General features: G+C 51.4%; 1 protein-coding gene across 8 annotated transcripts in view; it reads right to left on the bottom strand.

Annotated features, from left to right (window-relative positions):
• The window catches only part of SCUBE2 (signal peptide, CUB domain and EGF like domain containing 2), a 64,564-nt gene extending 52,828 nt beyond the window's left edge, over nucleotides 1–11,736 (bottom strand). For 7 of the 8 annotated variants that reach the window (XM_045577613.1, XM_045577615.1, XM_036427198.2 and 4 more), the window contains exons 1-3: nucleotides 11,561–11,736; nucleotides 10,263–10,385; nucleotides 4,340–4,465 (exon numbers count right to left, since the gene is read on the bottom strand). In XM_045577613.1, coding sequence (XP_045433569.1) covers nucleotides 4,340–4,465; nucleotides 10,263–10,385; nucleotides 11,561–11,675 — 364 coding nt within the window. In that variant the 5' untranslated portion in view covers nucleotides 11,676–11,736. The remainder of the gene's footprint in view (nucleotides 1–4,339; nucleotides 4,466–10,262; nucleotides 10,386–11,560) is intronic. The other variant, XM_045577617.1, reaches the window with a different exon arrangement.
• Nucleotides 11,737–14,814: the final 3,078 nt, after the last annotated feature.

The following is a 14,814-nucleotide window of genomic DNA, read 5'->3' as shown; positions in this document are numbered from 1 at the left end:
CTCGGGAGCAGGGTGGCGGACTCCCATGTTGGGAGGAACAAGGCAGCCCAGCCGCTGAGGGAAGGACACAGGGAAGGGGAAGAATCGAAAGCCTGGGGTCCGACTTCACACAAGTGCCTGGAACAGCCATGCCCAGGACGGTGGGGACCGGTGGGGACCGGTGGGCCTGGCAGGGGGGATGCCGAGGAAGAATAAAAGGCTGTGGGCAGGTGCCTGCAGGGCAGCGAGCCATGCGAGCAGGTGGTGGGGTGGCTAAGATACACAGAGAGATGCAGCGCTGGGTGTGGAGATGGGGTGGAGACTGGCTGACCCCCACCCGGGGAAGGTCTGCAGGTGGTGGGAAACCTACACCTGGTGTGGCAAAGACGGCACATGTGCTTGTGATGGCCCGATTCGGGTGAATGTACATGAGACGGGACGGAGGAGAGGGAGAGAGGGAGCGGGAAGGGAGCCAGAGGCGGAATCAAGGAGAATACCTGGGAAAGAGGAGGCAGAGGAGACAGCAGGAGCCCCAGAGATGGACCATCAGAAATGCAGGGCGGGGATGCCTCCCCCAGGGCCACCCCTCAGCGGGGGGAGAGGGGACTTTCCTCCCACGGAGTCACATGCACGTGGCTTCATCATATACTTACCGAACTGCAGTCTCAAAATCTTTTTTTTAAAATATATTTTATTGATTTTTTTTTTTTTTTTTTTTTTTTTTGCAGAGAGAAAGAGAGGGATAGAGAGTTAGAAACATCGATGAGAGAGAATCATCGATCAGCTGCCTCTTGCACACCCCGCACTGGGGATATACCCGCAACCAAGGTACATGCCCTTGACTGGAATCGAACCTGGGACCTTTCAGTCTGCAGGCCGACACTCTATCCACTGAGCCAAACCAGTTTTGGCTTAAAATCTTTTTTTTTTTTTTTTAACTTGTACCTTTGACCCCTAAAATCTTTTACTTATTTATCTCCATCGGATGGCAAACTCCTTAAGGACCAAGATGTGTGTCTTATTAGCACAGCCTGCAACCTGCTGCGGCACCCAGGCCGTCCAGGGCATGAACAGCAAGCAGGCGAGCACAGCACCACCGGAGCCGAGAAGAGGAAACTTCCAGAGAGGCTGGGGGGAAGGCTGATCTAAAAGCCATTCCTCCCCCTCCCCGCCCCCGCCAGCCTGACTTCCCACGTGCCTATCGCTAGCTCCTGGGCACATTCGGCACAAGAAAATTCACATTTAAATATCTGTTATCTGGTTTCAAGCTTCAGATCTTACCGCAGCGGTCTTCCCACACCGAGCAGATGCCTTTCTAAACTGATGGGCCCAGAGCCATCCCCTGCAGCCTAACAAACGTGCCCTCTCCGAGCCAGAGGGCGAAGGGAGCACATTCCTGAGGGCGAGCACACCTGGCCTGGGTGTTCCTCAGCGAGGACTCCCGGGAGCCGGGGGGATCTGCCTCCCTGGACCCCAAATCCTGCGTTACCGCTGGGGAAAGGTGTGCGCCCCTCCGAGCTGCCACCCCCCAGCCCAGGTTTCACCCACCCTTCCCTTTCGCCAAAGCCATCAGAAACGTGTCGTTAGCTCTGACTGACTTAAAACGGAGTGCGTGTGTTCACACGTGGGTATCACAAGGCTGGTGAGTTTCTCCAGACAGTAAAGCGGGATTTTGTACCCGGGGCTTCACGTTAGAACCCTGAGGCCTGAATCTGCCTTCTGAGACACCAACAGAAGTAGTCTTGGGTGAGACCTAGGCCATGGTGTTGCTTTAGTCAGTTAGTTAGTTATCCTCACCTGAGGACACATTTCTATTGATTTTTAGAGCGAGAAAGGGAAAGGGGGGGAGGAGGGAGAGGAGAGGAAGAGAAGAGAGAAACATCTATTGATAGCCTCTGGCGTGCACGCAGAGATTTTGTGCCCTGACCAGTACTTGAACCCACCACCTTCTGGTGTTGGGGCAACACTCCAAGCGCCTGAGCCACACCGGCCGCAGCGGCCACGGTGTTGTTTTAAAACTCCCCACGTGATTCTGATGGGCAGCCAGCGGGGAGAGCCGCCGCTACAACCCCCGGGGGCTGGAGCGGGAGCGCTGCCCCGGCCAGGCGCTCAGCAAACAGGAACGGGGCGCGGGCGGGGCGCGAGGGGCGGCAGGGCTGCGTTTCACTTTTCTGGCTCACAGGCAGTTCGGATCCTGGAGGACTCTGGGCTGAGTGCCAGGGCTCAGTGGTGTTTCACTCTGTAGGTTCTGGCTGGCACGCCTGTGGCTAAGGGGTGGGTAGTGGGGCCGGGAGAGGTGAGGGCTCATCCCACACAGCACAGGAAGCGGCCACTCCTGAGCGGTCCTGGCTCTGAGCTCGTTCCTGGGCACAGGGCTTCCGCCGCTCCCAGGTGAGCTGGCAGAGAGGTCTGTGCTGTGCGCGCTGTCCTGCCCTTCCTGGTGAGCCACGTGGCTTTCTCGTGCCTTCCTGGTAAGGAATCCTCAGCCTGTTCAGGGTGGGTCCGTGGGTGCTCAGGATCTTTCTCCAGAGCACATCCTTGCTACAAAGCCCACAGAGAGGCCCCCCGGGGCAGGAAATGGAGATAGTCTGCTGAAATAGCTTGTGTTAGTGGCCAGGCAAGGAAGGACCAGGCCTCAGGGTTCCTGAGTGGGGCCTGTGCTCAGAACCACCACCACCACCACCACCACCACCACCACCACCACCACCACCACCACCCCCCCACCCCCGGCCCGGGTCCTAACTCCTGGATGGTTTGGCTTCTTAGGAAGCTCACGCTGCTCCAAGGCTGTGTGTGTGAGCATAACTCTGATGACTGGCTCTGCTATCAGATCCAAGCCCTCAAAATGCCGCTGTTAGCAAATCAGAGGGAAATGTGAGATTTCCGCCCCCCACCCCCAGAAAATGGAACCAACAAAACAAAAATCAACAGCCGCAGTACAAACACACTGTATGCTTCCCAGCAAATATACACGGAAAGTGGTCTCCTCTTTTTGAGTTTTTCATTGATCTCAACGTGTTGCTGCTCTCAGGATTGTCTCTAATGTGATACCGATGGCCTAAAAGTTTGAAAAGGGCTTCGCGATCCTCCAGCCTTCCATCAAGCCAAGTGGCTGACCCAAAGCCTGACCGCCTACCCAGGCCACAGGCAGGATGAGGCCCCAGGTGACACTGAAGTGGATAAAGGTCACGGGACATGTGAGTCCCAAAGGAAAATGCCCCCCACAAACACAAATGCTGCCCGTCCTTATCGGTGACGTCTGAGCTGACCTCAAAGCATTCGAACAAGTGGCTATTCCCACTGCACTGGGAGGGAGCACCGCACAGCCATCCCCACAGGGCCAGGCTAGGTCAGCCCAGTGGACATCAGTGGGTCAGCCCCATGAGGGGTCACCAGTGTCAAAGGAACCCGATGCCAGCTGTCTCCCACCATGTGTTCCCACACAGCGGATGACAGCAGCCTTCCAGTGCGAACAGACCAAAAAACCTGCCTGCCAGGTGTACGGCATCCTCCAAGGCTGTCCATCCCACAGCCCTACCCCATGGCCTGCTATTTCTAAGTTCTGTTTCATTCCGGGCATAAGAAACCAATGTAAACACCACTTATAGTCCCTAACTCAGGGACTGAAACTCCAACAGATGTTTCTGTTTAGTGGAATACTTAGAAGGATGTTGATGGAAGGTTTCTGTTTGAATTTCTCTCTATTTCAAGAAAAAAAGAGGGGAGGGTCCACCTGGCTGAGATTCAAGCATACACTCGGATTCTTCGGGACAAGTAATTTTACCTAATTCTAGAACAGAGACACCTACAGCAGAAAAGAGTTATAAGGGTATAAGTCAAGACCCTTTTAACACAAAATCAAAGATCTTAAAGGTGACAAGTCAATGCTAAAAAGTCAGTGAGTAGAAATGATGATGCCTGCCCCTCTCCTCGGACTAGTGGAGGATTTATATTATGAATGATCACAATAAAAATTAAAACATGCTCAGCCAGCGTGGCTCAGTAGTTGAGCGTCGACCAGTGAACGAGGAGGTCATGGTTCAATTCCCAGTCAGTTGTGGGCTGAACCCCCCAGTGAGGGGTGTGCAGGAGGCAGTCAATCAGTGATTTTCTCTCATCGTTGATGTTTCCTATATCTCTCTCCCTCTCCCTTTCTTTCTGAAATCAATTTAAAAAAAAATTTTTTTTTTTAAACTAAAACATTTTACCGGGTTTTCTATCAGAGTTTGATTTCTAGGGGGCCAGAAAACACAAGTCTCTGATCCCCTTTTTGTTTTAATGAGTATTTCATCAAAGGAGAACCCAGGATGGGGGTGCCCGAGGGTAAAGGGGAACTGCCGTTCCCAACCGTTGTGCTTACCAAGACAATTATGACCGTCATGAGCCAACATGAAGCCATCAAAACAAGTGCAGCGGTAATTGCCCGGAATATTCAAACAGTCATGGACACAGCCTCCTTTGAGTTCGTTTTCACACTCATCAATGTCTGAGGAATGAAAGAGAAGTAAATCAGTCAGATGCTATTTCTTTAGCATGGAGAACTATGTATTTATCTTTAAACCAGCCACGCCACGTCTAGGAATCTACCCTGAAGACACATCTCCAACAACAGGAAAGTAAATATGCAAATAATTATTTACGCAGCATTTGTAATTACAAAATACTAAAACCAACTTAGATGCAGAGGTTATAAGTCAGAGCAGAGTAATTGGAGAATTATGGTACATTTACTCAACAGATTACTATGCAGCTGTTAAAAACAACAATGGTAACAATCTCTATGGACTGATTTGGAGTGGTTTCTAAGATATAATATTAAGTAAAAGAAACAGGGATGGGGTGAAGTGAGGCATAAAAAATGGAATACAGCCGAAACCGGTTTGGCTCAGTGGTAGAGCGTCGGTCTGCGGATTGAAGAGTCCCGGGGCATGTACGTTGGTTGCGGGCACATCCCCGGTAGGGGGTGTGCAAGAGGCAGCTGGTCTATGTATCTCTTTCATCGACATTTCTAGCTCTCTATCTCTCCCCCTTCCTCTCTGTAAAAAAATCAATAAAATATATATATTTTTTTAAATGGAATACAAATAGGGGGGAACAAACAAATTTACTGTATTATAATAGAACCACACTAAAGAGAATGGGGAAGAAAAACACTAGCCGAAGTAACTTTGAAAAACATATCTGGACTGGCTGTTGTAAGGTTAAAAACAAAAACAGCTGTATACAAAGACTGTCCTCTAATGACCAAACCTGTTTTACTTACAGGGTATGGATTGGCAATTCTGCAAATAATTAATTTGTATACTAGAATTGAACAAACTAGGATTGGTAAATATATTTCAAATACTAAGAGCCATGTTTCTCTGTTGGAGAAAGAAGTTATGAATAAGCAAAGAAGGAGGTTAGAAAAAATTTTGTAGTATTGCTTTGGAATCCAAAGTATCAGTGTAACTCACTGTTACTTACACACACACACACACACACACACACGAGTTAGATATAAAACATTAATAGTCTGGCTGGTATTGCTTAGTGATTGAGTATCAACCCATGAACCAAGAGGTCACGGTTCAATTCCTAGTCAGGTACATGCCCAGGTTGCAGGCATGATCCCCAGTAGGGGGCATGCATGAGGCAGCCAATTGATGCTTCTCTCTCATCATTGATGTTTCTACCTCTCTCTCCCTCTCCCTTCTTCTCTCTGAAATCAATAAAAACATGTCTTCAAAAAATTAATAGAGATGGGGGGGGGCCTAATAAACATACATACTAGTATATTTTCTAGCTCTGTCCACTGAGAAGACCCAGGAGTAATCACCAGGAACAATGAAAACAGCAAAGATCCAGATCTTGGTTTCTATACACCGTTTTTCAATAAAAGGAATCAGGGTTCCTTGGAGAAGTGGTTGATTCCAGGGCTGGGGTGGGGGAAAATAGAAGATGAGTTTGGAGCATTTTGTGGCACCAAAAAATTAAGAATTTCTTATATAAATGACGGGGGCATGTGAAAAGGACACAGGCAACAATGTGATGGAGCTCTTAATGGCTAAAGCTGAAACAATTTGAGCCAAGTTTCTCCGTTGGAGAAAGAAGTTATGAATGAGCAAAAAGAGAGGTTAAAATAAATCTTGTAGTATTGCTTTGGAATCCAAAGTATCAGTGTAGCCGAAACCGATTTGGCTCAGTGAATGGAGTGTCAGTCTGCGGACTGAAGTGTCCCAGATTCGATTCCAGTCGGGGGCATGGTTGTGGGCACATCCCCGATGGGGGGTGAGCAGGGGCAGCTGGTCGATGTATCTCTCTTTCATTATGTTTCTGGCTCTCTCTCCCTCTCCCTTCCTCTCTGTGAAAAATCAATAAAATATATTTTTAAAAAACAAAAAACAAAGTATCAGTATAACTCACTGTTACTTACACACACACACACACACACACACACACACACACACAAAAGAGCCAGAAATAAATAACTAAATATATATACAAATAGGGGGGAATATAATATATATATAAAAGCCTAAGCAACTGAACAACAGCTTGACCAGTTATTTTGATAACTGACCACCAGGGGGCAGATACTCAAAGGAGGAGCTGTCCCCTGGTGATCAGTGCATTCCCAGAGCCAATCTCCTATGGCTGGGCAACCTCCTGGAGTCCCTCTCCCCACAACCCCATACCCCCGGTTGGCTGGCCAACCTCCCACAGCCCCTTCCCCAGGCTGGCTGCCCCCCACTCCATCAGCCCAATTGCTGTGCACAAATTCATGCACTGGGCCTCTAGTAATTAAATAAATACCCACAAGTGCATACTGGCATAAATACATAAACATAGAAATCAATGCATGAATGAATCGTGGAGAAGGAATCTTCCTTATAGAAGAATACCAGTTTAATGGGTGTATAAAGAACAGTGGAAATACAAAATTACCAAGAGGCAACATCATAGCAATAATTGTTGCAGGCAAGATCCATAGTTGGATTCTGAAATCCAAGGGCAACAACTTGAGAAGAAACAGAATATTAGCGTAGGCTGAATGTATAGGCTCCAAGCCATGTGTCTATGGAAAGAAAAAATACTAAGTTTGCAGCGGAGAGACCCAGAATATGCCATCTTCACCAGGCGTCAATGGTATCATCACCTGTTAGCATGCTGCCATTGCGAGCTCCCGGTGGGATGCACAGTGGCACTTCCACAGCAGCCTTGTCAACGTTTCGCTGTGGTTTTACTACAAACGCATAACCACACTCTTATCGTGAGAAAGACAGACACAGCAGAGATGGCGACCCACAGCGTGTGGGGAAAGGGGTGGAGAGAAGGAGGAATGAGAACAGGGCAATGGAATAGGAGGAGGGAGTAATTCTTATCTTTTCAGTTCCTGCCATATCAATGCTTATCATGAGGAAATATAAGGCAAACAAAAGAACTAAACTGTATTCATCAAGTGTCCGTGGCAGGAAAGACCAGGGGAGACAGAGGGGCTGTCATAGGCTGGACGAGACAGAGACCACAGATAAATGTCACGGGGGACTTCAAGCTGGATCCTGGGGCCTGGGTGAGAGGGGTCAGGGGAGAAGAACATTTAAAGAAAAAAAGGTGAAATTTGAATATGGTCTATAATTTAGTTAATATTGCGGAGATATTAATTTCCTGGTTTTGATACTGTATTATATTTATATGAGTTGTTAATATTTGAGTAAGATAAATGAAGGGCACATATGAGTTCTGCACTATTTTTGCAAAATTTCTGAAGCCTAAAATAATCTCTAAGTAAAAAAAAAGTTTTAAATACAGCTCCTATACAAAGGTCAAGTTCACATTCACTTTTGTTAAACTTAATTCAGTTCCCTAAACTGGAAAGTAAGGACTATATACTGATTACTGACCACTGAAACATCCGCTCTTTGCAGTCTGAGATAAAAGCAAAGATCATTTAAAATAAAAAATCTTTATCTAAAGATGTTTAGATACTTTAAGCCACTTATGAATCACCTTGTTTAAAAAAGACTTTCCAGCCGAAACCGGTTTGGCTCAGTGGATAGACAGTTGATTCCGGTCAAGGGCATGTACCTTGGTTGCAGGCACATCCCCAGTAGGGGGTGTGCAGGAGGCAGCTGATCGATGATTCTCTCTCATCGATGTTTCTAACTCTCTATCCCTCTCTCTTCCTCTCTGTAAAAAAAATCAATAAAATATATATTTTTAAAAATTTTTTAAAAAGACTTTCCAGGGCCCACACTTTCTCATCTCCAACATTTGGGCAGAAGAAAGTTTGTGGAGACAGGAGCAAATGATACCCTGGATTGGACCCAAGAGACTTAAAAACTAATAAGCCAAGAAACACACGTAAAGGAGTTACATCTTTAAATCCTTGCAATCCTTCTCCTCTGAACTCCTGTACCAAAAAGTCCAAACTAAACAGGACGTCCTTACTCGTTAGGTTTATACATATTGCAAGTATTCAAAGAGCAAACTCTCCTAGGGTTTTAGTTTGAAATGCAAAGAATATATGCTCCATGTTAATGGTGATTACCTGTGGACAAATTTTCTGTTTTGTTTTATTGTGGGTTGTTTTTTTTTCATTTTTGTGCTGCTTAACTTTTTATGACACTAATCATATATTATGTTAAATAGCAATTTAAGTACATAAAAGCAACAATGCCAGTGAATCAGTTGTTATTTTAAAATCAATAGTAGACTTTTCAACTACAAACTGTTAGCAATTCAATTTTAATTTCGATTATAACCCAACAGCTAAGAATAAGGAAACTCTTGCCACCTGTCATTTGACATCATTTATTAAATAGGCACTTTGTCCGGAAGAAGCTGTGGCCTGGTTCCTGCCCCCAGAGAGGACACAGGGACCAGAGGACACTGTGAAAAAGTGAACATTTCCCCCCCCAAGCAGGGTACCAACACATGTGAATTCCAATACTGTCAATAAAATATGTAAAATGGCCGAAACCGGTTTGGCTCAGCGGATAGAGCATCAGCCTGTGGACTGAAAGGTCCCAGATTCGATTCTGGTCAAGGGCATGTTCCTTGGTTACAGGCACATCCCCAGTAGGGGGTGTGCAAGAGGCAGCTGGTCAATGATTCTCTCTCATCGATGTTTCTAACTCTCTATCCCTCTCTCCTCCTCTCTGTAAAAATCAATAAAATATATTTTAAAAAATATTTAAGATGGTGAGGGGGCGGTATGGAAGGACACACAGATGTGTCAGGGAGAGGTAGCTTTTCGGCTTCCCGTGATGTAGGGCAGTTAGAGAGATGGATGTCTGTCTCTGGGAAAGCATGAATTTGAAGACACAGAAGGCCTTTATGGATGGACCGCCAACCCCACTTGCTGTGACCTGACCAGGCGCATGCCTCCCCTGATGGAAGAGGCAGGAGTTTTGCTCCTCAGCAAAAAGGAGACCATAAAATAGGATTTCTCACCCAACCAAAGAGGGACAGCGGGAGGCTGAGCGAACAGAAGGGTCATGGGGCCTGGGCCAGGGCTGGAGGGCAGATCTGACTTCCTTTTACCTGCGGGCTAATTGTGTGGTCATAGCCACAAGGCCCTTTCCCAACTCCCCTGGGCTCAGCATTCTCCTCTGTGAAACGAAGGGTGGGGCTGGCTCAGAACTCCCTGAAAAGCAGCCCTGCCCGCTCCCACAGGCTATGATTTTCAACCCCAGGAACAGTCTCCAGCTGGTTGTGAACTTCAGAGTTCACGACGCTGAGCTAACCCCCAGGGGCCAAGGACTCCAAGTGGCAGAGTCCAGGCCTCAGGCTCCTTCAGAACACATCTTTCCAGGGTGAACTGGCAGCTCCAGACGAGGCAGGCCCTGGTGTAGCTCTCAAGTGTGGCGGGTCACAACCCCAAGCCGCCCAGAGCCAGGGACAAGGTGGAGCTGCAGAGCCTGCGGGGAGGGGAGGGCAGGACCCTGGCGCTCAGACTCCAGAGAGAAGGTGCAAACCCCAGAGGGGAGAGCGGGATCTGCTGCTCTGGCTAGCACAGCCTCCTGCTGACTTTCTGCCCCCAAACCGAGTGGCACCAAAAGATACTAAAACAACCTCTTTTCCTTTTTAGAAGCTAGCCACGTCAACTGTATGATCAGCTCTGAGGAAGGCTTGATCCCCAGTCCCTGGAGGATGACAGTGTGTGTTGGGGGGGGCAGGGGGGGAGGCAGTGACTCAGGGGAAGAGGCAGGACTTTCAGCGACATGAGTGGCCACCACAGGAGCCTAGGAGGTGGGGAGTGTCCCCTGGCGGCCCACCACCACGGTGTCCGAGACACTTACCCGCACACTGCCTGCCCTCCCCGTGGTAGCCAGGCTTGCAGGAGCACTTGTAGGAGGTGGGCGTGTTCTGACACAGGGCATGGGGGTGGCAGTCATCCAGCCCGAGGGCACACTCGTCCACATCTGCAAAAGAGCGAGGCAGCTCCTGGGCTCCGACCCCGGCCCCTCTCTGCCATCACCTCCCACCCGCCCACCCGCCTTCACGCTCCACCGGCGAACCGAACCGGCTGGGGAGCCTCTGGGATGTACCATCCCGTTTGCCATGCGGTTCCAGGCACAGCCTGGCCCTTCTGACTGCGATGCTCCCCACCCTTTCCGAGCGCCTTCGAGCCTCAGCTCAGAGCCACCCGCTCCAGGAGGCCGACCAGGACCCCCGCGCGGAGGGGTGGGGTCTCCCAGGATGTGCTCCCCACGTTTCTCTCCTTTCATTGCAGGTTGTCACTGTTTTCCTGCCCGCCTCCCCACCTTGATTACAGATTGGGCCCCTGCCCCGTGGCTGGGAACACGGGCAGGAAACAGCAAATGCCTGCACGTGTGATCAGGAGACCTGAGCCGCTCCGTCAGCTTCCTCTCGGGGATGCTCTGGGCGGAAGGCTGGCAGGGGCTCTGAGCGCATCGCCCCGGCTCCCAGGTGGTGCCCAGAGGGAATGGTACCCCCCTGCGCCCCTGCTCGCCCTCTCAGCCTGGACACAGGCCTGGCAGGGGTGTTTCCTGGTTGACATCACTCTAAGAGGTTAATTAAAAACAAAAGTTTTGAAAGGATTTCGAGTCGGGTTAGCGAAGACTGTCCGGAGTCCTCATCCACGCCGGCCCCAGAGCCGGGCTGGCGGCTGCTTGCAGGATCCCGGGATCCTCCGGCAGCGGCTGCTCCGCACAGAGATCCCTCCCGGGATCCGACCCCGAAGCCCCCGGAGAGCCCCCGGGACCTCCGAGGGAGCAGGAGCAAAGCTGCCCCACGGACTGAGGTGCCCTGGCCGCGGCCCCGGTCCCCGTCTCCCCATCTGGGCGAGGAGGAGCCGGACCTGAGACCCCGATGCCCTGCGCCCTGCTCGGCAGGGGAGCGTCTGACCGGCGGGCACTGTCCGGGGCCCCTGACGGACGGAACTGTCATCGGCCCGGGGTCCGAGGCCGGCCCTGGGCCTCCCGCCCCCGCGGTCGTGGCGCCGCGGCCTGGCCAAGGGGTGAGGCCCCGGGGGAGCGGGGCCACGCGGAGCTCCGCAGCCCCGTCCGGGGCCCCGAGCCGCCGGGGAAGCGGGGACCCCCACCCGCCAGGTGCGCCCCGAGGGGCGGACACTCACCCTCGGGCGGCGCGGGGACGCGGGCCGGGCCGGGCAGCACCGCCGCCCGCAGCAGCAGCGGCAGCAGCAGCAGCGGCAGCAGCGCCCGGGCCGCCCCGGGGCCCGCGGCCCCCATGGCAGGCGCGGCGGCGGCTCCGAGGGGAGTGCGGCCCGGCCGCCGCTGACACCGCCGGCCCCGCCCGCCCGGCCTCGTTCACACGGTCCTCCCCCGCCCGCCCCTCGCTCCGGGCGCAGGGGGCGCGGCCTCGGTGGCCGGGGTGGCCGTCCGTGCGGGCGGCCGCGCCCCCTCCCGCCCCCGGGCCCGGGACCAAATCTGGGGGCCCCCGAACCCGCACTCCCATCCTGCTGAGGCTCAGCCTCCCCCCCTGCCCGTGTGCGGGGATCCCTCTGGGCGGACAGACAGCCTGCCAACCCGAGCTGCTCGGCATGGGGCACCCAGAAAGTGTCCTCGGACCTCTGAGTCCTAGAGTCCCCCGACCGCAAAGCCCCCTTCAGGGCTTCCCCACTGGGAAGGGGGCTTTAGGGTCTGGGGCACGGGTGGATGGATGGGGTGATTGCACAGACACTGCCACGCAGGAGAGCTCAGTGCAGAGGGGTCCCCAGTTCTCTGCTTGCCTCAGACACCCTCTGCACCTCTCTCTGCTCTGCCCTCTGATTTCCCACTGCGGGGCCTCCTGAGACTCAGGGACACCCTGAACCCGGAGTCACAGCAGAAAATGCCCACTTCCCCGAAAACCAGTGACCTCTCTCTTCAGGGCAGCCTAAAGGGTGAAGGGAAAGGGGGGGCTAGAAGTCAAGGGTTAGCCACCAGGGACAAGACTCAGCCCCAACTTCGCCTGGGGCACACGTGGTAGCTGTGACCTCCTGACCTCACAAAGGTCAGGTCTGACCCCTGGCCACCCGGCCCCCACACAAGACATCCTTCTAAGGGAGCACACTGCCTGGGGCCTTCCCACACCGCCCTGGGCACCGAAGACTGCATCCCACCGCACTCTGCATCACTCCGGGAGGAAATGTAGCAGCCATTCCTAGATGCAGCAAACACCATACTCAGGGATGTTTATGTTCTTTGAGCATCTCTGTATTTATTGCATTTTCTCCTGTGAATATTCACATATATACATGTGCATCTGTGTGTATCTGTATTTATGTCTATATCTATCTATTCATTCCTTTGATTAAAAAAAAGAAAAAGGGCCGAGACCGGTTTGGCTCAGTGGATGGAGCGTCGGCCTGCGGACTGACGGGTCCCGGGTTCGATTCCGGTCAAGGGCATATACCTTGGTTGCGGGCACATCCCCAGTGGGGGGTGTGCAAGAGGCAACTGATCGATGATTCTCTCTCATCGATGTTTCTAGCTATCTATCCCTCTCCCTTCCTCTCTGTGAAAAATCAATAAAATATATTAAAATAAACAAACAAACAAATAAATAAATGAAAAAGGAAAAAAACCACCAAAAATCCCCGCCTAGCTCATGCACAAAAACATCTTCCTAGGGCCCATCCTCCCAGGATCCTCCCCCATCCCACCCCCGCTGCACCCCTCCGGTGCCCAGGGCACCCAGGCACCTGGGTCTCTCTGTTCGGGCCTTCCTGGCTAATGCCGCTGACTGGTGGAGAAGCTGAGAAAATAACGTTCTGTGTTGTTTTCTTTCTGACCTTTCCATCCCCAGGGGAGGCAGGCAGGTTGCACCCCTTGTTCTGTCTCCCACCCCCTTTGTGTGGTGCGGGCAGAGCCACTCCGCTTCTCCCAGGCGTAAGGGTGGGTTTTACACATTGGCAAGTCTTCACTTCGCGAAACGTCCCCACTGCCTTTGTCTTTGTGTCCTTAATGGTGGCCATAAATTACTGCCCTCTTTTCTCTGCGCTGCATCAGGCTTCATTGCTTTTGAAATGATCAAAGTTATTTTCTTTTAAAATCCAACCAGAAGCTGCCCATTGTGTGGCGTGGCGCTCTTTAGCTCCAGTCAGAGCATATAAATACATAAAGCTGCCTATTAAACCGCGGGAGCCTCCTCCAGCCCCTGTGCCTCTAAAGAAATGAGACGTGCGCTGTTCTTCCCCTTCCCCGTCTCCAGGGTTTATATTTCAGTAAGAATACAAGTGAAGACCCAGGGCTTTTTGCCCACGAGGGTCCGTTTTTGTTGTGTTTCCTGGAAAAGTTCACCACCGTCACAGATCTTTTAAAACGTCCTGGATTCTGGTTTGTTTGCCCCAACCTTCAGCAAATGTGCTTCCAGCTGGGTCTCCCAGAGTACGGGCAATCTTTCTGACACTTAGATTAAAGCCACTATGGCTCACAGCTGGGGATTTCCGTGGGGAAATCTGTGTTCAGACGTCAATGTCTCAGTGTTCCGATGTCAGGAGGGACTCTGTGCACCATGCACTAGCTGCTGTCTGCCCTCTATTGTCCAGCGGCGGTCCCCGCACACTTTGAGAGGCCACAGGCACTGCCCCTGGACTGAGGCTGTGAAACAGGCTTGAGGGGAGAGGCAGCACGGCCAGCCAGCCCCGTCTCAATGGTGTGGATTTCTGATTCCAGACTGTTGAGACGGAGAATCCCTGACTGTGAGTGACGAGTTTAAGCTCAGTGTTCATAGGACACTTTTCAATGACCATCTGCCTGACTCCTCAGCAGTCTCTGGAAACTCCTTTTAGAAAGTGTTCCTCCCCTGAGTTTTTACCAAAGCAGGCAAGCTCCTGGCTTTCTTCCTAACTCTCAGGAAAAGCCTTCTTTAAAAAAAATAAATAAATAAAATAAAATAAAATAAAAATTATTGATTTCAGAGAGGGAAGAGAGACAGAAATATCAATGATGAGAGAGAAACATTGATTGACTGTCTCCCACATGCCCCACACATTGGAGATCAAGCCCACAACCTGGGCATGTGCACTGACCAGGAATCCAACTGTGACCTCCTGGTTCATAAGTTGATGCTCAACCACTGAGCCACACTGGCCAGGCAGGAAAAGCCTTGTTGATCATCTTGGGAATCCCCTTTTCACACACTCTTCCGCATGGTTCACTCATTCCTGGGATTCCAGACTAGAAATCCCTAGTTTAGATTTCTCCCCTTAGCTTCAGTCCTGTACTACCAATTGCCTACTGGCTACCTCCACCTTCACAGGTCCCTCAGATTAGATCTGTTCAAAAGGGAGCTCATCTTCCTCCAACCCGCTCCTCCTCAATGCTCTCTCTCTGAGAGAAGTCACCTCCATTCTGCCAACACCAACTCAGAGACCAGGCAGACATC

The sequence above is a fragment of the Pipistrellus kuhlii genome, unplaced genomic scaffold (assembly GCF_014108245.1).
Source record: "Pipistrellus kuhlii isolate mPipKuh1 unplaced genomic scaffold, mPipKuh1.p scaffold_m20_p_9, whole genome shotgun sequence".
Classification (NCBI taxonomy): Eukaryota; Metazoa; Chordata; class Mammalia; order Chiroptera; family Vespertilionidae; genus Pipistrellus; species Pipistrellus kuhlii.
This window is presented reverse-complemented; position numbering and strand designations above follow the sequence as displayed.